The sequence below is a fragment of the Ahaetulla prasina genome, chromosome 10 (assembly GCF_028640845.1).
Source record: "Ahaetulla prasina isolate Xishuangbanna chromosome 10, ASM2864084v1, whole genome shotgun sequence".
NCBI classification, from domain to species: domain Eukaryota; kingdom Metazoa; phylum Chordata; class Lepidosauria; order Squamata; family Colubridae; genus Ahaetulla; species Ahaetulla prasina.
This window is the reverse complement of record NC_080548.1, coordinates 25928505-25951894: the sequence shown is the minus strand read 5'-3', so window position 1 is coordinate 25951894 and position 23390 is coordinate 25928505. Positions and strand designations below refer to the sequence as shown.

The window sequence follows — 23390 nt, the reverse complement described above, 5'->3', positions numbered from 1 at the left end:
CCAAACTGCTCAGAAAGTTAACAACCGGTTCTCCCGAAATGGTGCGAACTGGCTGAATCCCACCACTGAACAAAAGTATATTTTCCTTCTCATCTGCAGGGCTTCGAACCATCTCATAACAGAGTTCAGCATTTTTTCTACCTTGTGCTAGTTGATTGCATTTTTTTTAAAATGTGGTTTCTTATCTCTGGCCACACTGAAGCTTCTTTCCAGAAGTCAGTTTATAAATATCATAATTTTAAACTTGCCGAAGTTGAGGTCTGGAAGCTGAGTGAGAGCAATTGACATTTGCAGTTTGCTTTCCTTTCCTAACATTTGGCTCCAGGATGCCCAGAGGTGGGCTGCTGGGGGTTCGCAGGAGTTCAGGAGAACCTCTATCTAAGATTCTGTGCAGTTTGGAGAACCCCCAAATCCCACTCCTGGCTGGCTCCGCTCACCCACCCCATCTATTCCAGGAATCCCCACGCAGCCCTTTTTGGATGCAGGTAAGTGCAGAGCCTGCACGGAGGCTTGGGGAGGGCAAAAAACAGGCCTACCGGAAGTTCAAAAAGGCCTGTTCCTGACCTCCAGAAGGCCTCTGGAGCCTGGGGAGGCTGTTTTCGTCCTCCCGGAGGCTCAAGGAAAGCCTCCAGAGCCCAGGGAGGGCAAAAACACTTCTCTCCCCTGCCCACCATGGTGCAGGAGGCCGACTAGCCCACACCCACCATGGCCACGACCACTCATCAACCGGGCAGAGAACCCCTTGGCAAAATTTTTGAAGCCCACCCCTGAGAATGCCCCAGGGAGCATGTCAGATGCCTTAAAGCAAAAACCACAAAAATGGCTTCAAAACCAGGTGGATGCCAGAATCTACTGCCCCTGGTAAGTCATTTGACCTGCTCTCCATCTCCATCCAAGTCTATCCTTAGAGCTGGCAAATTGGGAGTGGGAGATAGAGGTCAAGTTGCACTCACACCCACCCCTTGAATGAATGGAAAAAGGGAGCAATTCCTCCTTTGATTGGACAGCCAGACCAGCTTTCTTAAGCCCGGTGCAACCTTGGTTCCCATCTCTTTTTTAAAATTATACATATATGCAGAGAAAGACACACACACACACACACACACATGCAAACAAGCCACAAGTGATAGATAGATAGATAGATAGATAGATAGATAGATAGATAGATAGATAGATAGATAGATAGATAGATAGATAGATAGATAAGATAGATAGGTAAATAGGTGGATGGATCGGCTAGAGCAGAGTAGAATGCGGTGGAGTGGAGTGGAGTGGAGTGGAGTGGAGTGGAGTGGAGTGGAGTGGAGTAGAGTAGAGTAGAGTAGAGTAGAGTAGAATAGAGTCGAGTAGAGTAGAGTCGAGTCGAGTCGAACAGAACAGAACAGAACAGAACAGAACAGAACAGAACAGAACAGAACAGAACAGAACAGAACAGAACAGAATTCTTTATTGGCCAAGTGTGATTGGACACACAAGGAATTTGTCTTTGGTGCATATGCTCTCAGTGTACATAAAAAGAAAAGATACATCTGTCAAGAATCATAAGGTACAACCCTTAATGATAGTTATAGGGTACAAAGAAGCAATCAAATCATACTAGGAAACAATCAATATAAATTGTAAGGATACAAGCAACAAAGTTACAATCATACAGTCATAAGTGGAAGGAGGTGGGTGATGGGAACGATGAGAAGAGTAATAGTAATGCAGACTTAGTGGATAGATAAATAGATAGATAGACAGACAGACAGACAGACAGACAGATAGATAGATACCCTGTTTTCCCCAAAATAAGACATCCCCTGATAATAAGCCCAATCTGGCATGGCAATAAGGCCAAGTGCTTATTTCAGGGTTCAAAAAAATATAAGACAAGATCTTATTTTGGGGAAAATATGGTAAATAGAATAGAATAGAATAGAATAGAATAGATAGATAGATAGATAGATAGATAGATAGATAGATAGATAGATAGATAGATAGATAGATATGCAAACAAACCATGATTAGTCCATATAATGCATACAGTATTGTATCAGCCCAAGATCACACAGAGAGACACATCCACCCACACGCAAACAAGCAACAATCAGCCCAGTGCAAACGTACACATATATACACACACGCACACACAGACAGACAGCACACACTCAACAGGGACTGTGAGACCGACTGACACCCACACATGCAAACAAGCCACCTCTCAAGGAACAGCTAATCTGCTTTCATTCATCTGTTCTTTCACACAGCATCCCCGAGTTTCAGCTTGATGGACAGCATCATCCACACCACCTCTTCCTCCTCCTCCTCCTCTTCCTCCTCCTCCTCCTCCTCTCTACTGGAGCCCAGGTACTCCCTGCCTGGGTCTGGACCGAGCAGCATTTCCTTTGCCTGAGCAGCTGTGGAACACCCCCCCACCCCGCCTTCTCTTCTCCTGTCGCCGCCGATGGCTGGGAAGGGGGACAGCTGGAAACCTCTCCTTCTCTTCATCCGGGAGAGGCAGCAAATGCCAGCAAAGTAAGGTGAGTGGAGTCCTGCAAGGGCTACCTTGTTTACCTCACCCCCCCACCACCACCCCATCCCAAGAGAAATAAATAAGAATAAAGTGGGAAGAATAAGAAAGGGCTTTCTAAGATGACTCTCCCCTCCCCACCTCCCAAGTTATGTTCCATTCTGCTTAAGTATTATAGATGATGATGGCGATTATTCTGAGATGTCATAGAATAGAATAGAATAGAATAGAATAGAATAGAATAGAATAGAATAGAATAGAATAGAATTTTATTGGCCAAGTGTGATTGGACACACAAGGAATTTGTCTTGGTGCATATGCTCTCAGTGTACATAAAAGAAAAGATACGTTCATCAAGGTACAACATTTACAACACAATTGATGATCAGTATATCAATATAAATCATAAGGATTCTGAGATGTCATGTAGACAAGCATTAAGCTTTCTTGAAGTGTTATTACTATTATAGATGCAAAACTTTTTAAAACAACGGCTCACTCGCTAATGATGATTTGTAACCCACCCCGAAAAGAAGGGGTGTAACTTTCAGCTTTTCTACCGAACCCTGGATTCAATCCACCTGTTCGTGGAATTGCACACCTGCCCCCCCTCGATTGGGTGTGTTTTAATGCACCCTGGTAGACGCTGCTCTCTTTTTGTCAATTATTGAATAGAATAACAGAGTTGGAAGGGACCTTGGAGGTCTTCTAGTCCAACCCTCTGCCCAGGCAGGAAACCCTACGCCACTTCAGACAAATGGTTATCCAACCTCTTCTTAAAAACTTCCAGTGTTGGAGCATTTGCAACTTCTGGAGGCAAGTTGTTCCACGGATTAATTGTTCTGACCGCCAGGAAATTTCTCCTGTCAGTTAGAACAATTAATGAGCTATAAGGATCAGTAAGGCATCCACCGATCAGAGACAAGTGGTAGAGAATCGAACCAAGAAAAAGGAGAAAAAGAACTCAGTGGATGGATTCACACAACATGCTAAGACAAAGCCACTGCTTTGAAACCCCAGCCATTTGTCTTTGGGTGTGGAATGAACCAGACATCGCATTAAAATATGTTACCGTTTGTTTGATCCCGGCAGGTTGTGTGAACTCAGACATTGTGCACCAGGGTTTGACTTGTTGTGTGAACACAGCCACAAAGAATATTCTAAGTTTAACTCCAGTCTATCGGAACTCGCATTTTGGTTGGTTTCCAGATTGGCAGACAGTGTCAGGTCTGATCAAATGAGGGTTATCTAATTTTGAGGAGACAGAGGGGACCGTGGGAATCTTGAGTGCATATTTGGGGCACGCTTGTGGAATGGTGGCCAGAATGGATGTTGGCAAAATACCCATTTATTAAGAAGCAAAAAAAAACAAAAACCCAACCAACAGTTCTGAACTTTTACTCCCATTTTTATTTTCTAAGAATGCCCCGGGAGATTAAAGGGGACCTTGGGAGAATAACTAGAAAAATGGTTTATTTCTCAGGCTGTTCGGAGCAGACTAGTTCACCATTCATTTTTTAAAATTACAATCATCTTTTAAAAGCAAATAAAATTAGAGCCAGCAGGGAGCTTGGCTAACGCTCAGAAACATCTTGGTGCATTGTCTTTCCTTTGGACGTCACATTGGGATTCAGAAACCATAACGTTCGACAGCAATTCCAAGTTTTCTCTTCCACCCGACTTTCTTGCGAGAGAGAAAAAGTGGAAGATGCAAAGTATTAAGTAGAATATTGGTGGATTTCTGCTTCCCTATACAGTTCTTATCAGTGGTGAAATCTATTTTTTTTTTACTACCGGTTCTGTGGGTGTTGCTTGGTGGGCGTGGCGTGGCTTGGTGGGCGTGACTTGGTGGGTGTGGCAGGGGAAGGATATTGCAAAATCTCCATTCCCACCCCACTCCAGGGGAAGGATACTGCAAAATCCGCATTCCCACCCCACTCTGGTGGTATTTGCCAGTTCTCCGAACTACTCAAAATTTCCACTACCGGTTCTCCGAACTTTTCAAAATTTCCGCTGCCGGTTCTCCAGAACCTGTATTTCACCCCTGGTTCTTATCCATCTTGGTTCATTTTAACTGAATCTTAATTTGAGTTCCCTATTGTTTTAATGTTTTGTTCTGCATTTTAACCAAATGATTGTAAGATTCCGGTAGCCAAATGGGTGGCATATAAGTTTAATAAATAAATGAATCTTCCACCAATGGCCAGACCTGCTGTGGGCACGCATGCTCGATCCATGGAACGGAAATGGGGGGGGGAAACAACTCTTATAGTGAAAATGGGAAACCTAAATTCGGGGAACTGGAGCTGTACCGTATGTCCTCCATGAAAAAAACTGTCATGTGAAGACCACCTGCACTCAGCGCACACTGTCACAACCGCCTCTTGTGGCAGTGGGGAGATAAAGACGGAAAGGGCTTATAGAATTGGCACCTTTGGTGTTTGCCCTTAGCTAGGAGGGGCCATTGGTGAGCAGAGCAGCACAAAAGCGGATCTCGGGGAGCCCAGACATGTTGGGTGGCTGCCTTCAACTCTCCCTTTTTGGGGAATTCCAAATACTGGGGTATCTCAACTTGCTGAACCGAAGTTTGTGGGAATAACTTCCATAGATTCAGCTGACCCACAAGTTAAGCCAATAGCCCAACCAGCCGAGTTTTTGAGAATGGGGAAGTGTGAGAACCAGCATCCGGATAAGTTGAACGGGGGGGGGGAGGGGAGAGGGGGGAGGTGGCAACAGAATAACAGAATTGGAAGGGACCCTGGAGGTCTTCTAGTCCAACCCCCTGCTCAAACAGAACACCCTATAGCATTTCAGACAAATGGTTGTCCAATCTCTTCTTCAAAACCTTCAGTCTTGGAGTACCTATAAATACTGGAGGCAATTCCACTGATTAATTGTTGTCACCGTCAGGAAATTTCTCCTTAGTTCTAGGTTGCTTCTCTCCTTGATTAGTTTCCATCCATTGCTTCTTGTTCTAACCTCAGATGCTTTGGAGAAGAGCTTGACTCCCTCTTCTTTCTGGCAGCCCCTGAGATATTGGAACACTGCTAATCCTTCTTTTCATCAGACTAGACATACCCAATTCCTGCAACCGTTCTTCATATGTTTTAGCCTCCAGTCCCCTAATCATCTTGGTTGCTCTTCTCTGCACTCTTTCTAGAGTCTCCACATCTTATTTTACATTGTGATGACAGCCCTAGGTAGTGGTTGTTGTTTTTCTTGCACATCCACAACAGAGTCCCAAAAGGTGCTTTCCACCCCCCCCCAAGAGGCAACTGGACTTTCCGGTTTTTCTTTGAAGGCGTTTCAAGCTTCTCTCCTCCAAGAAGCTTCTTCAGCTCTGCCTTTCAAGAGGAGCCGAAGCTTCTTGGATGAGACGCGAAAGGTCTTCAAAGAAAATGTTGGATAACAATTTGTCTGAAACGGTGTAGGGCAGGGGTCTCCAACCTTGGTCCCTTTAAGACTTGTGAACTTCAACTCCCAGAGTTCCTCAGCCAGCAAAGCTGGCTGAGAAACTCTGGGAGTTGAAGTCCACAAGTCGTAAAGGGACCAAGGTTGGAGACCCCTGGTGTAGGGTTTCCTGCCTGGGCAGGGGGTTAGACTAGAAGACCTCCAAGGTCCCTTCCAACTCTGTTGTTGTTGTTGTTGTTATTAAAAATCAAGAAAGTCCTGTTGCCTCTTGAATAAAAAGCACCTTCCTGACAACCGGGACCTGGATGGATGATTGAGACTCTCCATCTTATATTTCAAGTGCGAATACTTACCAAGGCATTATAGAGTGGGTGGTAGGGGCGCCCACCCACCCCCACCCTCCCTGCTTTTCCGCTCCGGGACCAGCTCTGCTCCAATCCAGCGAACCCCGCAGCGCCACCGGCCCCGCCCGCTTGGCCTTTCCGGGCGTGGGTACCGAAACAGCTGGGCGCGCATCGATTAACGCCGGGCTAATGGGCTTCGGCAGCTCCGCAGCACGTGCGCCGCCGCTCCCCGCCGCCTCGACCCCTCCCCGAAAGCGCCGCCCGCGCGGCTTGCTCCATCCCGATGCCTAATTATTAACCAGCCTGGCCGAGCGGGGAGACAGGCAGGCGGGGCGGCGAGACTTAATTCGCCCCGGGAGCTGAGCCGTCGCGGGGGCTCAGCTGCCCTTGCCTTCCCCTGCCCTATCCTGCGCTGGGCAGGCGAACGACGGAAGAGAGTGGATGGATGGATAGATAGATAGATAGATAGATGGATGGCCGCCCGGTTGTTTCCCCCCGATCCCGAGTTCCCGAATGAAAATCGCGGGGCGGGTTTGCAGCGAGCGATCAAAGGAGCTGAGTTTGCGCAAGGCGCCGACCGCCGGCAAACCCGTGTCTAGCCGACCCGGGTCGTGTGAATGGGTCGAGCGTATTTTAGCAAGCTGGGGAAGAGAATCTTGTGGGAATACAGCCTGGTCCTCTTGGATGCTGGCGTTCGAGCGTCCTAATAATTCTGTACTCGGAGACAAAGGCTTCAGTCTTCTGCCTCTTCTATTTATTTTATTTATTTATTTATTTATTTTATTTTGTCACAACAATATATGTAGGTATCATACAAAAAGATTATATAGTATATAAACTCATATATGAGTAAATATAAGGAGGTATAAGCATATATATATATATATATATATAGGAAGAAGTTTGTGCTCTTATGCACGCCCCTTATGGTCCTCTTAGGAATGGGGTGGGGTCAATAGTAGAAAGTTTTTGGTTAAAGCTTTTGGGATTATGGGAAGAGACCACAGAGTCAGGTAAAGTGTTCCAAGCACTGATGATTCTGTTACAGAGGTCATATTTTCTGCATTCTAGATTAAAGCGGTTGACATTAAGTTTAAATCTATTAATTGCTCTAGTATTATTGCAATTAAAGCTGAAGTAGTCTTTAACAGGAAGGACATTAAAATAGATGATTCTAAACACCCAAAATGAAAAGTGCTGCTCTAGAAATGTCTGGAATGAAAATACTACTATAGAAATGTCCCGAGTGGGAAATTTGGGCTCTTCGAGTGCTCCAATTGCAAATCTTTTTTCATCTTTAAGATTAAGCTATGCTTAACTTAACTAACTATGTTTAATAGAGCAACTAACTAGAGCAACTAACTAGAGCAACTAACTAGAGCAACTAAGACGATCGAAGGCCTGGAGACTAAATCATATGAAGAATGGCTGCAGGGTTTGGGTTTGGCTAGTCTAGAGAAAAGAAGGACTAAGGGGGACATGATAGGAGTATTCCAATATTTGAGGGGCTGCCACAAAGAAGAGGGGGTCAAATTATTCTCCAAAGCAGCTGAGGTCAGGACAAGAAACAATGGATGGAAACTAACCAAAGAGAGAAGCAACCTGGAATTAAGGAGAAACTTCCTAACAGTGAGGACAATCAACCAGTGGAACAGCTTTGCCTCCAGAAGTTGTGGGTGCTTCATCACTGGAGGTTTTTAAGAAGAAACTGGACAGCCACTTATCTGAAATAATATAGGTTCTCCTACTTGAGCAGGGGGCTGGACTGGAAGACCTCCAAGGTCCCTTCCAGCTCTGTTTTATTCTAGGGAACTTTGGTTTGCATCGAGATAAACATGGTTGGGTTCAGGCGGCCTTCTAAATCAAAACCAGAAGAATGACAACACCGAGGCTTAATAGGTTGTGGGAAGCCAACGGCAAAGGAAAGGAAGAAATAAGCTTTGGAAAACTCTGATGGAACCAACCTTTCTTTGCCATTGGGCTGGTTTCTGTGTCTTTGCTAAACTGTGTGAAAAGACAGACAGACAATAAAAAGCAGAAGTGGAAAGTCAAAAAAACAGCGAAGGGCTCTCCCACCTCTTGAAAAATCCACGAGTCTTTTTAGGACTAGAGATGATGGGCTCTTTTGTTTGACGTCCTGCTCAGTTGATGTTCTCTGGCTCGGAATTGCTCAGTGCTGGAGCGAAACTAACAAGTCCATCGCCCAACTTCCTCCCTTTTGACAAAAGGGTAATTAAAGTGGTGTGTGGTTAAGGAGGTGTGTTATTTGTGGCTTTTGCAGAGCCAGTAAGAAAATAATAATGAGAAGAATTTTTAAAAAATTGGAGGTTCAGTTTTAGGCAGTGGAGCAAGATTAAAAAAAACAAAACAAAACCCTGGCAAATATAGCCGTTGGTCTATTTTTCTTATCTCCTTCCAGGTAAGGCATGTTTCCTGGTTGACCAACATCTGAAGCTTGTTTGTTTCCCCCCACCCCCATGCAGAGAGGGAGGGAGAGAGAGAGAGAAAGAAAGGGAGGGGGAGGGAGGGAGAGGGACAGAGGGGGGAGAGAGAAAGGGGGATGGAGGGAAAAGAGAAAGCAAGGGAGAGAGAGGAAGGGGAGAGAGAGGGGGGGAGGGGAAGGAAGGAAAGAGAGGGCAAGGGAGAGAGAGGGAGACAGAAAAAGAGAGGGAGAGAGAGAGAAAGGGAGGGAGAGGGGAGGAAGGGAAGGAAAGAGCAAGGGAGAGAGGGAAAGAAAGAGGGAGGAAAAGAAAGAGGGAGGGAGGAAGGAAGGAAGAGAAAGAGCGAAGGAGAAGAATGGAGGGGGAGAGAAAGGGAGGGAGAGGAGGGAAAGAAAGGGAGGGAGGAAGGGAAGGGAAGAGAAAGAGCAAGGGAGAGGGAGGGAGGGGGAGAGAGAGGTAGAGAGAGGGAGGGGGAGAAGGAGGGAGGGGGAGAGAGGGGGAGAAAGGGAAGAAAAGAGAGAGGAAAGGAGGGAGGGAGGGAGAGAGAGATATGCAGCTCTCCTTCCAACTATCCCCAATAAATCCAAAACTGGTTTTAACTAAACAACCCCATTTGAAGCAGCAGGGTTGCATAACAGGTTCCCATTATTATGCGGACTTGCCAGCAAGCAGCAAGCGGTGCTAGAAGCGATGAACACCCTGCTGGGTTTATGTTCTCGGCTCCGACATGCCCAGTGCTGGACTGAAACTAAGTTCAGTCATCCACCAACCAGCTTCCTCTCTGTTGCCAAAAGAGTAATCACACTTCTAAGGCCTGAATGCTATTATTGGCAGCCACAAAACCCAAGCCTGGCTGTTGAGGAATGCGTGATGTGTCCGAGGTTTTCCCGATGAAGCAGATCGCAGAAGGATTTTGAGATCAGGCGAAGCCCGGGAGAGCTGAAAAGTTATCCATCCTCGCGTCAAATTAGTCTTAGAAAATCTGCACGTGAACAGCCCTCCTTACAAATTCCCTTTGGGTAAATCCACTCATATTTCACACTTTTGCACACTCGATGTATTCCCCACCCCCACCATCACTAGCCAAGTTGCAAAAAGGGAAACTAAATCTCTAATTGGCTATTCTCAACCATCCAGGTCATTTAATTATTTATTTATTTATTTTGTCACACATTATATATAAGCATAAGCATGAAATAATTATACAATATATAAGCATATATATGAGTATGTAATAACTATGTTAATTGGATATAATGAAAGGAAACAATAGGACAGGAAAGGTAGGCACGCTTGTGCTCTTATGCACGCCCCTTACAGACCTCTTAGGAATGGGGTGAGGTCAATGGTAGATAGTTTTTGGTTGAAGCTTTGGGGATTTGGGGAAGAGACCCCAGAGTCTGGTAGTGTATTCCAAGTATTAACAACTCTGTTACTGAAGTCATATTTCCTGCAATCAAGTTTGAAGCGGTTGACATTAAGCTTAAATCTATTGTTTGCTCTTGTATTGTGTTGTATCATGGTTGTCCCAAAGGTGCTTTTTCAAAAATCAACTAAACTTTCTTGGTTTTTTCCCCCCCTTGAAAACATTTCACTTCTCATCCAAGAAAAACACTGAAGAAGTTTCTTGAATGAGAAATGAAACATTTTCAAGGGGAACCCCCCCCCCCCACATTCCTCCTAAGAATATCCAGTTGCCTTTTGACAAAGCGCCTTTGGATAAATCCTCATCTTGTTTTCATTGGTTTATTCAGTTCTAACCCGTGACTCAGGGCGGTTTACAGCCAGAATAAAACAATCGATACAAAAATTAAAACCAATTTAAGAAGCAAAAATTCAAAGTTGGCTGGACGCTATAAAACCGATAAAAACCCCATTTAAAAAAACCATTAGGCCAGTCCTGCGCGATGGAACAGAAATGTTTTCAGCTCACGTCGAAAGATCCGGAGATCAGGGAGTTACCCGGTGGTAGCTCGTTCCAGAGGGTTGGTGCCCCCACAGAGAAGGCCCTCCCCCTGGGGGGTCGCCAGCCGACATTGTCTGGTCGACAATTTTAATAGCACTAATGGCACTTACACTTATATGCCCTTTCACAGTGCTTTTATGGCACTCTCTAAGCGGTTTACAAATGTGAGCCTATTGCCCCCAGCAATCTGGCTCCTCGTTTTATTGATCTTGTGAGGATGGAAGACTGACTCAACTCTGAGCCCATCAGGATCGAACTCCTGGCTGTAGGCAGAGCTAGCCTGCAATACTGCATTCTAACCTTCTGACAAGCACAGTCACTGGGGAAGCCTTCACCCTGTTATTAACTTAACAACGGCAGTGATTCATTTAACAACCGTGGCAAGAAAGGTCGTAAAAAGGGCCCAAAATTGGCTTAACAACTGTCTCGCTTAGCAATAGCAATAGCACTTAGACTTATATACCGCTTCACAGTGTTTTACAGCCCTCTCTAAGCGGTTTACAGAGTCAGCCTATTGCCCCCAACAATCTGGGTCCTCATTTTACTTGTAAGGATGGAAGGCTGAGTCAACCTCGAGCCGGTCAGGATCAAACTCCTGGCTGTGGGCAGAGTTAGCCTGCAAATACTGCCTTCTAACTGCCAGCAGCACAAAATTTCTTTAACCTCCAGGCTGCGTAACTCTGAATGCAATCCAGTGGAAAATTCCCCGCTCTGCGTTGCGAGGAATGGAAGCCCATCAAAACGCTGATGGGGTTCAGGATGACGATGTGTTGCTGGCTGGAGCTGCCTCTACATCCCTTTCTGATGCTTTTTGGAGCACACCCACCCGGCCCTGTTCAGCTTCCAGAGGTCACATCCTGAACCTGTTTTGTGGCTCAGCTTGTGCCACTTGGCAACTCTCTTCTTCGCATCGCTTGGCAACCGAGCCCCCTATGCAACCCCCATGGCAACTTTCTAGCTTTGAATAGAAGCTCATTCACGAATGTTCGTGCCTCCCTCTGCAATACATCTGACAATGTCAGAAGGTAATATCGTAACCAGAGCAACAGAGACTGCCCTTGAAAATTTCCATTACGGAAGTGGGGGAAATGCAGATGATTGGGGCGACGGGTGGGTTTCAGCGTAGCTAAGAGCACCCCTAGGAGAGGAACATTCAGGAACACAGAATTTCCCATTTCATCATCCCCTCTTGAGCTGCAGGCTGAAGATGCTGGCAAACAATTCTGGTTTTCTTTTCTAATTTCCAACTTTCTCTCTCCTTTCCCCCTGCCCTATTCAGCAGGTTCTGACAGATTCTGGAGAACTGGTAGCGGAAATTTTGAGTAGTTCGGAGAACTGGCAAATACCATCTCTGGCTGACCCCAGGAGCGGGGAGGGAATGGGGATTTTGCAGTATCCTTCCCCCAGGAATGGGGAGGGAATGGGGATTTTGCAATAACCTTCCCCCAGTGGCGGGGAGGGAATGGGGATTTTGCAATAACCTTCCCCCAGTGGCGGGGAGGGAATGGGGATTTTGCAGTATCCTTCTCCTGCAGTGGGGAGAGAATGGGGATTTTGCAGTATCCTTCCCCTGCCATGCCCACAGAACTGGTAGTAAAAAAAAAAAATAGAATTCCACCACTGCCCCTGCCCTATATATCAAGATGGGAATGCTCTGTATCTATGGGAGAGACCCGCTCCCTGCTTTGTCCCGACTCATGGTTTGCTTAACTGTGATTGGAGTGAAATTCAGCTGGCTGGGTTTGTCCAGTGCACCAGCTGAAAACTGGTTTGCAAAGCCACGGTGGCTAATAGTTGCGTTTCGCGAGTTGCACTCGGTGAAACCCCAGTTGACCGCGGGAGGGCTTTAGTGCGATCCCCAAAACCAGTCTAATCAGGGAAAATTATCGTGAGGAGACCTAAGCTTCCTTGCAGTTCTTTCAATCCCAGTTTGCTTCCCACCGGCTGCTGGTGTAGGATAGAAGTGTGATTCTCTTATGCCTTGTGTTTAACTCCCTTAACATACAGTAGGGCCAAAATTGTGGGAACCTTTTGGGAAAAGTGTATTTTTGAGGTTTGATGGCTAATAACAGCACTTTTTTTTTTTTTGGAGTTTCAAGATAATCCTATTCCACTGCTGGAATGGCCTGGGAATAGCCCAGACCTTAAGCCAATTGAAAATCTATGGAGCCGACTAAAGAAACTTGTTAGTCAGAAGCGACTCAGCAATAAAACCCAGTGAATAGAAACCATCATTCAATCTTGGTTTCACATTATAACAGCTGCAGAACTCAAAGACTTGGTTCACTCCATGGGAAGACACTGTAAGGCCGTAGTTGATGCTAGAGTTACCCAACTAAGGATTAACTGACATGGGGATCATTTTTGCATATCTCGTTTTTTCTATGGTGATAATTTTTGTAAATCTCGTTTTTTCTACGTGTTTCACTTTTCTTCTTTATACTGTACCTGCTATTCTAATAGCAAATCCTTCATAAAAGTTATTGCATTCCATTCTTGATTAAATGATCTTTCCATTGATATATAATTTTATGGTACTACTCCAAAAAAAAAAGTGGTGTTATTAGCTAGTTTTAGAAAATACACTTTCCCCAAAAGGTTTCCACAATTTTGGCCACTACTATAGCTTTCATCCTTTCACTTGGGAATCTGTTGCTCACGGAATAGACATGGAAAGAAGCTGAGAGGAGCTGGACCTGGCTAGAACTTGGGGGGATCACTAGGAAATTTCAGGACTACAGGTAAATTCTCGACTTACGACAATAATTGAGCCCAAAATTTCTGTTGCTAAGCGAGACACTTGTTAAGTGAGCTTTGCCTCCTTTTATGACCGTTCTTGCTGCAGTCGTTAAGTGAATCACTGCTGTTGATAAGTGAGTCACATGGCTGTTAAGTGAACCTGGCTTCCCCATTGACTTTGCTTTTCAGAAGGTCACGAAAGGGGATCAGGTCTATGGAGATTCCCAGTCATCCAGGTGAATGTTGTTCCAAAGGTGCATTTTCAAGAAGCAACTGGGGTTCTTCTAAAATGTCTTTCTTCCTTAAGCAGTCTCTCAAAAATAGTTCATATTTCCAACTTAGTTTCTTTAATTTTTCTCTCCAACCTTCAAGGGTAAGCAATAGTCCATTTTAGAAGACATTTTAGAAGAACCCTTGGTGAATATTGGAAGATGGAACGTTGTTTTGATATTGATTGATGAAGGTTGGATATTAAAAATTATGTACTTTATTCAAGAACAAACACTAACTCAATCGGAAACTTCTGAGAACTCTAGGAGTGGAATGGTCTGATATATAATGGATTGGAAGAAAAGTATCTTCTTTGTCTCTGGAAGGGGAGTGGAGGTTTTAAGGAATGATTATGGATTATGATTTGTGCTAGATTTTAATTTTTGTTGTTAGTTTTATACCCTGTATTCGGTTCTCGGAAGTCCTGGGGGGTGGGGGGAGGAAGGGGAAGGGAGGGGGAGGGGGTAGAAAATGGATTGATAGTTAATGTACAAAAATGATTGAAGATGTATAATTAATGTAAGATCGGATCTGCCCGGCTACTACTTTAGAATGATGGGAAAGAAGGAAGTAGAAGAGAGAAGGAGGAAAGAGAAGAGGAGGAGGAGGAAAGGAAGGAAGAGGGGAAGAGGGAGAAGAAAGGAGTAGGGAGGAAAGAGGAGAGGATGTAGATAAGAGAGGGGGAGGATGGCTATGGAAAGTAGAAGAAGGTAGAGAAGGAGAGTTTAAGGAAAAGGAAGGGGGTGGTGACCGGGCAGACCCGATTAATTGTATATGATGGTACATTAAATATGTTAATGGATATGTTATTGGACAAGAATATCAAAATAAAACTTTTTTGAACGAAGAAACAACTGGACTTTCTGTTTTTTCTTTGAAGACATTTCGCTTCTCATCCAAGAAGCTTCTTCAGCTCTGACTTTGAAGACCCTCTACCCCTTTCAGACAACCGGCTTGTCCAGTCGCTTCTTAAAAACATCCAGTGATGTTTAGTCACATTTTTCTGATGCAGTACAATTTTAATTGTACTGCATCAGGTACAATGAAGTACAATGCAAATATTAATATTTGTATTGTATTTAATTAATACAATTAAGTACAAATACAAGACAAGGGATGTGGTGGCTCAGGGGCTAAGACACTGAGCTTGTCGATCAGAAAGGTCGGCAGTTCAGTGGTTCGAATCTCTAGTGCTGCCATGTAACGGGGTGAGCTCCCGTGACTTGTCCCGGCTTCTGCCAACCTAGCGGTTCGAAAGCACGTAAAAAAATGCAAGTAGAAAAAATAGGGACCACCTTTGGTGGGAAGGGAACAGCGTTCCGTGTGCCTTTGGCGTTGAGTCATGCCGGCCACATGACCACGGAGACGTCTTTGGACAGCGCTGGCTCTTCAGCTTTGAAACGGAGATGAGCACCGCCCCCTAGAGTCGGGAACGGCTAGCACATATGTGCCAGGGGAACCTTTACCTTTATCTTTACAATTTTAATAGTTAATGGTGCAAGGGTGGGACATTACCATCAATAACTTTGCGACCCTTGGGGATAATTTGCTTTTCGGTAAAAAAAAAGTGTTCCCTGGCAAACTAAACGCGTTGCCTGGTCTGGATAAGTAATAATCAGACCTTTTGTCCTTGTTCTTCTCTCTTTGACAGGGAGATGTCAACAAACCGGAGTGTCAATGGCTCTTCCTCCCAAGTGCTCGTGGAGGAAAACTCCGTGCGGGACAGCGTAAAGGTTATCACAGGGGTGATATTCAGCTTCATCTTCTTGGCTGGTGTAACTGGGAATGGGGTAGTCCTGTGGGTCACCGGGTGGAAGCTGCGATGGACCTCCAACACTGTCTGGTTCTTCAATCTGGCCTTAGCCGACTTAGCATCCACCTCCCTCATCTTTGTCACGGTACTCAACTTGGCTCTTGACCTACATTGGCCTTTCGGCTCCGTGGCTTGCAAAGTGGCCAACTGCCTCTTCGGGCTGAGCGTATGTAGCGGTGTGTTGCTCCTGAGCTCCATCAGCGTGGATCGCTGCGTGTTGGTGGTGGCTCCCGTCTGGTGCCAGAACTACCGCACGCCCCGACTCACCTGGGCGGCTTGTGGATTCCTTTGGCTGCTGTCGTTGGCATTCTTCGTCCCCAGCTCATACTTCTTCACCCAGGTCTCCGTGGATAACAACAACCGGAGCTCTTGCAACAACCTGGACATCTTTCAGGACTGGCAACAAGCCGAAGTCCTCACCGTTTGCATTTTCCTCTATCAGTTCCTCCTTCCTTTGCTGGTGATCTCCATTTCCTACACGATCCTGGTGGTGACCATGAGCAAGAAGAAGCTGAACAAATCCAGCAAACCCTTCTTGGTGGTCACCAGGGTGGTCTTCTGTTTTTTCCTCTGTTGGCTCCCTTATCATGCTTTGGCTCTGGCCAGGATCTCGATGGATCACGTGCCCGAGAGCATGCGGCTGGTGGCCATTCCCCTCTCCAAATGCCTGGCCTTGTTCAACAGCTGCATCAACCCCTTGCTTTACGTCTTTGTAGGGCAGGAATTCCAAGATGCTGTCAGGAGATCCTTGCTGCACATCTTCAAGACCGCTTTTGAGGAAGCGCCCTTGGGCGCCAATCTCTGAGAGATGTCAACCAGGAAAGCTGGTCTCTCAGGGTTTCCCTGGCAGAAGAGGGCATTCTGAAACTATTAGGAGTGGGAGGGACAGAGAGACCAGGATTAAAAACAAACAAAAACAAACCAGGACGGAAGTGAAAAGGATGAGATAATTAGCACACCACCTTGGTGCGATGGAAGCATAGAATTGCTGAATGTGCGTAACCCGGGCCACCTGGGGAACTCTCCATTTTTGTCCCTCTTTTTCCTTACTAGTGAATCTGCTCAAACTTCAGTCCCCATTGAGCTCAGTGGGGTGGGTGGTGGGGGTACACTTCAGTGGAAAAGATTACCGCCTTACTTAAGCTAGTACAATTCTGCGTTCGGTGTGCCGTTTATTGGCTTGACTGCTCCATTTTTTTCAACTTGCAGCAGCTCGTGGAGAAGCAGTCCTGCTTATAGGTGTTTGGATGGTCTCCTTTCCCAATGTTTTTTGGGTCAGAGACTCCCTTGGAAAGTGGGATGAGGATGGGGTGAGAGAGGAACTGGAGCTGTTCCCTACCTCATCACCATTTAAAGACTCCATAATCCCTTGTGGGTTGGAGTCTGGGCAACTGAATGGAGCTAGCTGAATGTTTTAATGACCGGATGCCCTTCCTGTCGCCAATGGAGAGTTTTGTTCAGCAGATATATTCTCAGTGTGCCCAGAGAGAGAAATATCTGCCTCTACCTAGGATCGAACTCACAGCCTCCTGATTGTGAGGCGAGAGCTTCACCTCTAGGCCACCGCACCATTCTGCTGAGCAGTTCCCTACCTCCCTGTCTCAAAAATGTAAATTATTGTAAAGCAAAATCTGCAGGGGGGAAAAAAATAATCCTACCGCTTGGTGTATTTCTGTCATGGCGGTCAGTATAGCTGGACCCCTGGTTACCTTTTCTAGATTACATCCTATCCCAGTATTTCTCAACCATGGCAACCTGAAGATGAGTAGACTTCAGCTCCCAGAATTCCCCAGCCAGCCTTGGAATTCTGGGAGTTGAAGTCTACTTATCTTCACGTTGCCAAGGTTGAAAAATTGTCCATTCATCTTCACGTTGCTAAGTTTGAAAAACACGGTCCTATTCCATGTATTCCTCCTTCCTCCCTTTTCATTTTTCTTAAAAAAGTACAAGTTTTTCATCAAGTTGAGCCTGGCTTTTGGTGGCATACATACATCAAGGCCATTTTCTGGGCATCAGATGGAAATGGTTGGCTCCTGCTTTTACTGGAGAATTGTTGTTGTTTTTTACTTCCCAGTCTAGCTAATAACCCCGAGATTCCTATACATAATAGTGCCTCTCATTCTCAGCCACTGTTAAAATATATGGACCAGGGGTGAAATCCAGCAGGTTCTGACAGGTTCTGGAGAAACAGTAGCGGAAATTTTGAGCAGTGCAGAAAACCAGCAAATATCACCTCTGGCTGGCCCCAGAGTGGGGTGGGAATGGGGATTTTGCAGTATCCTTCCCCTGCCACGCCTACCAAGCCACACATTGCCCACCAAGCCACGCCCACAGAACCGGTAGTAAAAAAAATGGATTTCACCACTGGTATGGATTTCAATTTCCAGAACTCCTCAAGAAGGTGGACTTCAACTTCCTGAAGTCCCCAGCCAGCTGGGGGAATTCTGGGAGTTGAAGTCCACATATCTTAATGTTTGCAAACACCAATTTAGTGTCACACCAGAGCTTTGGAACCGTAGTCAGAACACAAGGAATTATTTAAAACAATTAAATGGTCCCTTTTAAAAAAATATATATATCTAAGTAATGCAAAGCATCCCTTTTCTGGGAATCCTCCCCCATAGCACCACTTTTTCCTCTTATGTGCCACAGGATAAATTTTCATTTTTTCAAAGCATGCCGCAGGGTTTCTGTGTCTGCAGCTAAGGGGACTTTTAAAACTACTTTTAATCAATCGCTTGTCAATTAAAATAGGGAGCCTTTGTTTTGCACTACTTGAGTAATCGTTCAGGGGGAAAAAAACAAGCTGTGAGTTATTTTGAAGAAAGTTCTCTGTCTGAGATGACGGTCTGTGTCCATGATGTTATTTAATCAGAAACACAGTTTTGCCTACTATCAACTTGTTCACCTTCTAAGTTAGCATTCAGATAGGGCAGGAGTCAGCAACCCGCAGCTCTGGAGCCGCATGTGGCTCTTCCATCCCTCTGCTGCGGCTCCCCGTCGCCGGTCGGCTCCACAAGTGATAGGGCTTTCGGTTAGGACAGGTAGAGGAAAAAGGACGCCGCGCTATGAGGAGTCTCTATGGTGGGGAACTGGACTTCCAGTCAGCTCCAGAATTGAATGGGGGTGTTCCGGTTAGGAACTTTGTGGCTCTTTGAGTGTTTAAGGTTGCCGACCCCTGAGCTAGGGTTACATCCCTGACATGATCAACTCTACTTTTAAATTAAGAAGATCCTTGCATCGCTTTCGTCCTTAAAAACTCTTTTGTGTCTTGGTCATATTACTTGCAAAAGCTCTCACTGTCCTTGAGATGTTTTCCGTTTGTAAAGATCACCAACAAGAAGCACACTGTACCCTGGCTACCATTATCCCATTCTTCATAATGTCCCCGGGGGTGAATAATAACCACTGATAATTAGCTCACTGAAAAGCAAGAGACTGGTCTTTTCTCTAGAATGGATAGGACAATCTCTTCCTTCTGTTTTTAAGTGACCATCTAGAGACCATACCCCCAAAGTTAATTAAACCAACCCTTTTTTTTCTTTGTGCAGAGCATGGAGTGAGGGATTGGAGGTGGGGGCGGGGAGGACGTTTTAACCTTTCTCATTTGCCTCTTGGAGGAAGAAACACTCACTCCATTAGCAAGGTTTAGGTGGCCTGATCTTAAGGCTGGAGAAACGAGATTGGGGAGGTGGATGTGACCCACCCAACGAAGAGAAAAATCTCAAGTTTTTGAACAAAATGGAGCAATTTTCATTTGTTTGGATTTTCAGCTGCGAAGAGAGTTGCTTCTAAGACCATTTATGGTCTAGAACAGGGCTCAGCAACCTGCGGCTCTGGAGCCGCATGTGGCTCTTTCATCCCTCTGCTGCGGCTCCCTGTTGCTGGTCAGCTCCACAATTGAGAGGGGTTTTGGTTAGGACAGGTAGAGGAAAAAGGATGCTGTGCTAAGAGGAGACTCTTATGATGAACCAGACTTCTGGTCGGCTCCAGAATTGAACAGGGGCTTCCAGTTAGGACCTTTGCGGCTCTTTGGAGTGTTTAAGGTTGCCGACCCCTGGTCTAGAAAGATGGAGAGCCATCTTTCCAGGGCTTTAAAGAATATTTGCTTTCTGGATGGCTACAGAACTCGCTCTTTCCATTCGATTTTTTGGGGGGCTGATTTTAAAGCGAGACATAATCTCTCTTACTTCAGATCAAGTTTCCTAAGTGGGGGGAACAAAACGGAACTTTTTCCTGTGCGTGTAACTTAAAACCAAAAGCTGGACTGTGCAAGAAAGCAAATGCCAACTAACCAGCAACCAAACTTGGTGAATGGGACAGGATGTCTCAAACAATGGTCTCGTCTTTCTGGAGCGTTTCAGCAAAATGTGGCTAGCATTTCGTATTTTGCATCGAGCGGGGAGTCAGGCTAAAAAAACTGCTGTTCTTTGGACCCCAGATTGAGGAGTGGGGGGCGGGGGGCGGAGTGCAGGGGGAGGCATAAAACAGATGCCTGCTGCTTAAGATAACAAAACTTAAGAGATGGAGAGCGAATTGAGAGACAATCACCCTTCTCCTGCCATCCTCAAACTCCTACCACGTCTTATATCCTACTGTGCTTGGGGACGAATCATGTGCCCATTTAAGAAAAAGAATGGACACCACTTTTTAAAAGCTTGTGTTTTATACACCACTTTTAACAGCTGACGTGGCCCAGCATGTAAAGCTTAGTTATAATCGCAATATGGCTTAGTGATGTTGTCTGAATTCAACCCGTTTGGTTAGCTTACAGCTTTTGACATTATCAAGTGCAGATGTGTTTAGTGACCAGGTTCAGCATAACCTGCATGTAAAATTAAGTCACTTTTTTTGAGGTTGGGGGGGCGGGATGTCGTCTTGACATTTTTATACTTTTCTCAGCCTAGCTGAGAACACTTCAACATGCCTCAACTTGAAGGTAAGAGTTGAGGGTCATTTTATGTGCATCTCAACCATCATCTGAAACAGGGGTGTTTAACCCTGGGAACTTTTAAGACTTGTGGACTTCAACTCCCAGAGTTCCTCATTCTGGGAGTTGAAGTCCACAAGTCTTAAAAGAGTTTCCAAGGTTGGACATCTGTGATCTGGAAGACCAGGGACACCCAGTACCAAACGCCTGTCCTGTTACAATTGCCATAAGCCCCTGCCGGCAGCCACGAGGCACCAGGCGTTCTATGACGGACAGGGATAATCTTCCTCTCATCATCTCGATACCGCAGAGCCTCCCCGGTAGAAAAAGAGTGAGGAGCAACTATCCTCTGATGTAAATTCACCGTCAGAGCCCGTTCTAGAGAAGCACAATGTTCTCTGCAATGCAAAAGAAAAAAAAATCCTTTTGATTAGCCCAGCGGCTGCCAATTGCACAGGATGAACAAAGCGTGGTCATTTTAGTAGAACCACCATTCGCTGCTGAATTAAGAGAAGCAAGACGATTAAAAAAAAACCCACAACCCTAGCGTGGCAGTGAAGCTTTCCAAGTGTGAGTAGAAAAGCAAGAAAAAGGAAAAAACTTGATTCCTTCATTAAAAAAAGACATCTAAAATCATATTTATATAATGGACAGCTTGTGGACTAGCCTCCCATCTCCAGATACGGGTGGCGATAGTGATGGCCAGATATCTTCTGTGTTTCCCCAAAAATAAGACCGTCTTATATTTTTTTGAACCCCAAAATAAGCACTTGAAATTATTTTCGGGGAGGTCTTAATATTTTGGGGTGCGGGGAACAAGATGGACACGATTTCCAGCTCTGTCTCCCTAATCCTAACCAAAGGAAATGGTGGGGACCGGCTGCGTATGCTTTTATATATTTCCGGAGAGGGCTTATTATCCGGGGATGTCTTATTTTCGGGGAAACATGGTTAGTGAGCAGTTTTTAAAAACTCAATACTTTAGGTCTCTCTGGTATCAAAAAAATACAACTTTTGAGTATTCTGGCCTCAACTTCAGAAAACACGTTCATGGGGAAGGGGAAACCATTAGATACTTGCTGCTTCAAATTTGGCGATGGGGTTAGGCAGTTACAAAAAACAGCAGTCAAAATACTGGTCAAATCATATATCTTTCCAGTTTTTTGACCTGCAGTGGAGGATGACCAGTTTAAGAAGATAGGCTGGGTTGTGATCCTTCCCGAAAGAGGCCCAAGTGTTCCTTTAATGCAGTATTTCTCAACCTTGAGCTGCTTGAAGATGGGTGGATTCCAATGCCAAGGATTCACCTTGGTTGAGGAGTTCTGGGAGTTGAGGTCCACACATCTTCATCAAGTGGCCCAGGTGGAGAAAACACTGGTTTCATGGTTGTAGATGCTCCCGAGAGGGAAAATTCCAGGCATTGTGACAGTGCAAACCTCTGCAGTTAGAATGAGTAAAAGAAAAACTGGCTATAAATGGCTAAGCGTGGATGTGGGGGTATTTATTTGTCTTGGGAAAACGGCTGCTTGCTTTGAATCATGCTGTTTGTATATTTATAAATAAAGCAAGTGGGCTAAAGACATCGCCAATCTCCTACTGCCTTTCCATCGAGAAAAAACAAGCAAAAAAAAAACCCTACCCTGGAATGGTGGTGGGAACCTGTTTTAGTATGTCGTTTCTTGAATTAAAAACATCACCAGGCTTCTGATTGTTGACCCTGAAATTTTTGTCTTCCACGTTCGTCATCAAAGGAACACAAATAAGATTCTGAGTAAACCACAAGTACAAATGGGAAAAACGCTGGAAGATCCATTACATAAAGCACCAGGACTGGTTGGATTTAAGACCGTGTTATGGATGGCACGCTAATTTTCACTGGGAAGCCCCACCATTTAAAAAGAAATTGTCAGTGATGGCGAACCTTGTCGCTTGGAAACATCACACACGCATCCTCATCAGGGCCACGCTCTGGAAAAGCTGAACTTCCGGATTCTAGTGCAGGGGTCTCCAAGCTTGGTCCCTTTAAGACTTGTGGACTTCAACTTTCAGAGTTCCTCAGCCAGCTTTGCTGGCTGAGGGACTCTGGGAGTTGAAGTCCACAAGTCTTAAAGGGACCAAGGTTGGAGACCCCTGTTCTAGTGTGCATGTGTGCCCGACGATTGGCTGGCCGGCACGCATTCACAGGCCACTTTTCAGCATTGCCGTGCGGGGAAAGGGATTGCGCTCTGGAAAAGCTGAACTTCCGGGTTCTGTTTCTGACAATTAGCTGGCCGGCGTGCATGTTCACACCGGTTTTTTAGCACTGCCGCGTGAGCAAGACAGCTGATCGCCGCATGCGCATGCAAGCCAGAAACCTGGAAGACAAACAGGCAAGGCCACGTGTGCTTGGTGACATGGCTTTGCGTGCCACTTTGGGTACGTGTGCTATAGGTTCACCATCACGGCTCTATGCCATTTTCTTCACAAGTCAATCTTGCTTTTCCCCCCCTTCGTACCAGCCTAGCTGTTAGCACACTGTTTGATTTTAACAACAGAATCTGATAAACCCGACTACATAAAAGGTAGGCCTTTTCATTATGGCAAATGATGGAACAAATGAAACAATGCAGGGTTGTTGTTTTGTTTTGTTTTTGTTTGCCCAAAACATGACTGGAAGAGAAAAAGCAGGCAGAATAAATAAATGAATGTAGGCACTGGAGGCATAAAAGATGTGACTGAACACTTTCCACGAGCTGAAGGACCTGATCCAGCTCCCAAGCAGCTTGACTATTCTCCAAGGTTCGGTCACTTTCAGATGTGTGGACTTCAACTCCCAACTCCAAGGCTGGCTGGAGAATTCTGGGAGTTGAGGTTCACACATCTGAAAGTCTGCAGGGTCCACGGTGCTGAGCTTGGTTGCTTTCTTGCAGATGCGGTGGCACTGATGATGCTGTCTTGTATGGTAGTGAAATGTCTACAAGCAAA

General features: G+C 45.5%; 1 protein-coding gene across 1 annotated transcript; it reads left to right on the top strand.

Annotated features, from left to right (window-relative positions):
- Nucleotides 1-290: 290 nt before the first annotated feature.
- Nucleotides 291-20506, top strand: LOC131204808 (C3a anaphylatoxin chemotactic receptor-like). The gene is made up of 3 exons (XM_058196390.1): nt 291-485; nt 2250-2522; nt 15335-20506. Exon 3 carries the CDS (start codon nt 15339-15341, stop codon nt 16299-16301), a length of 963 nt encoding a protein of 320 aa, XP_058052373.1. The 5' UTR covers nt 291-485; nt 2250-2522; nt 15335-15338; the 3' UTR covers nt 16302-20506.
- Nucleotides 20507-23390: the final 2884 nt, after the last annotated feature.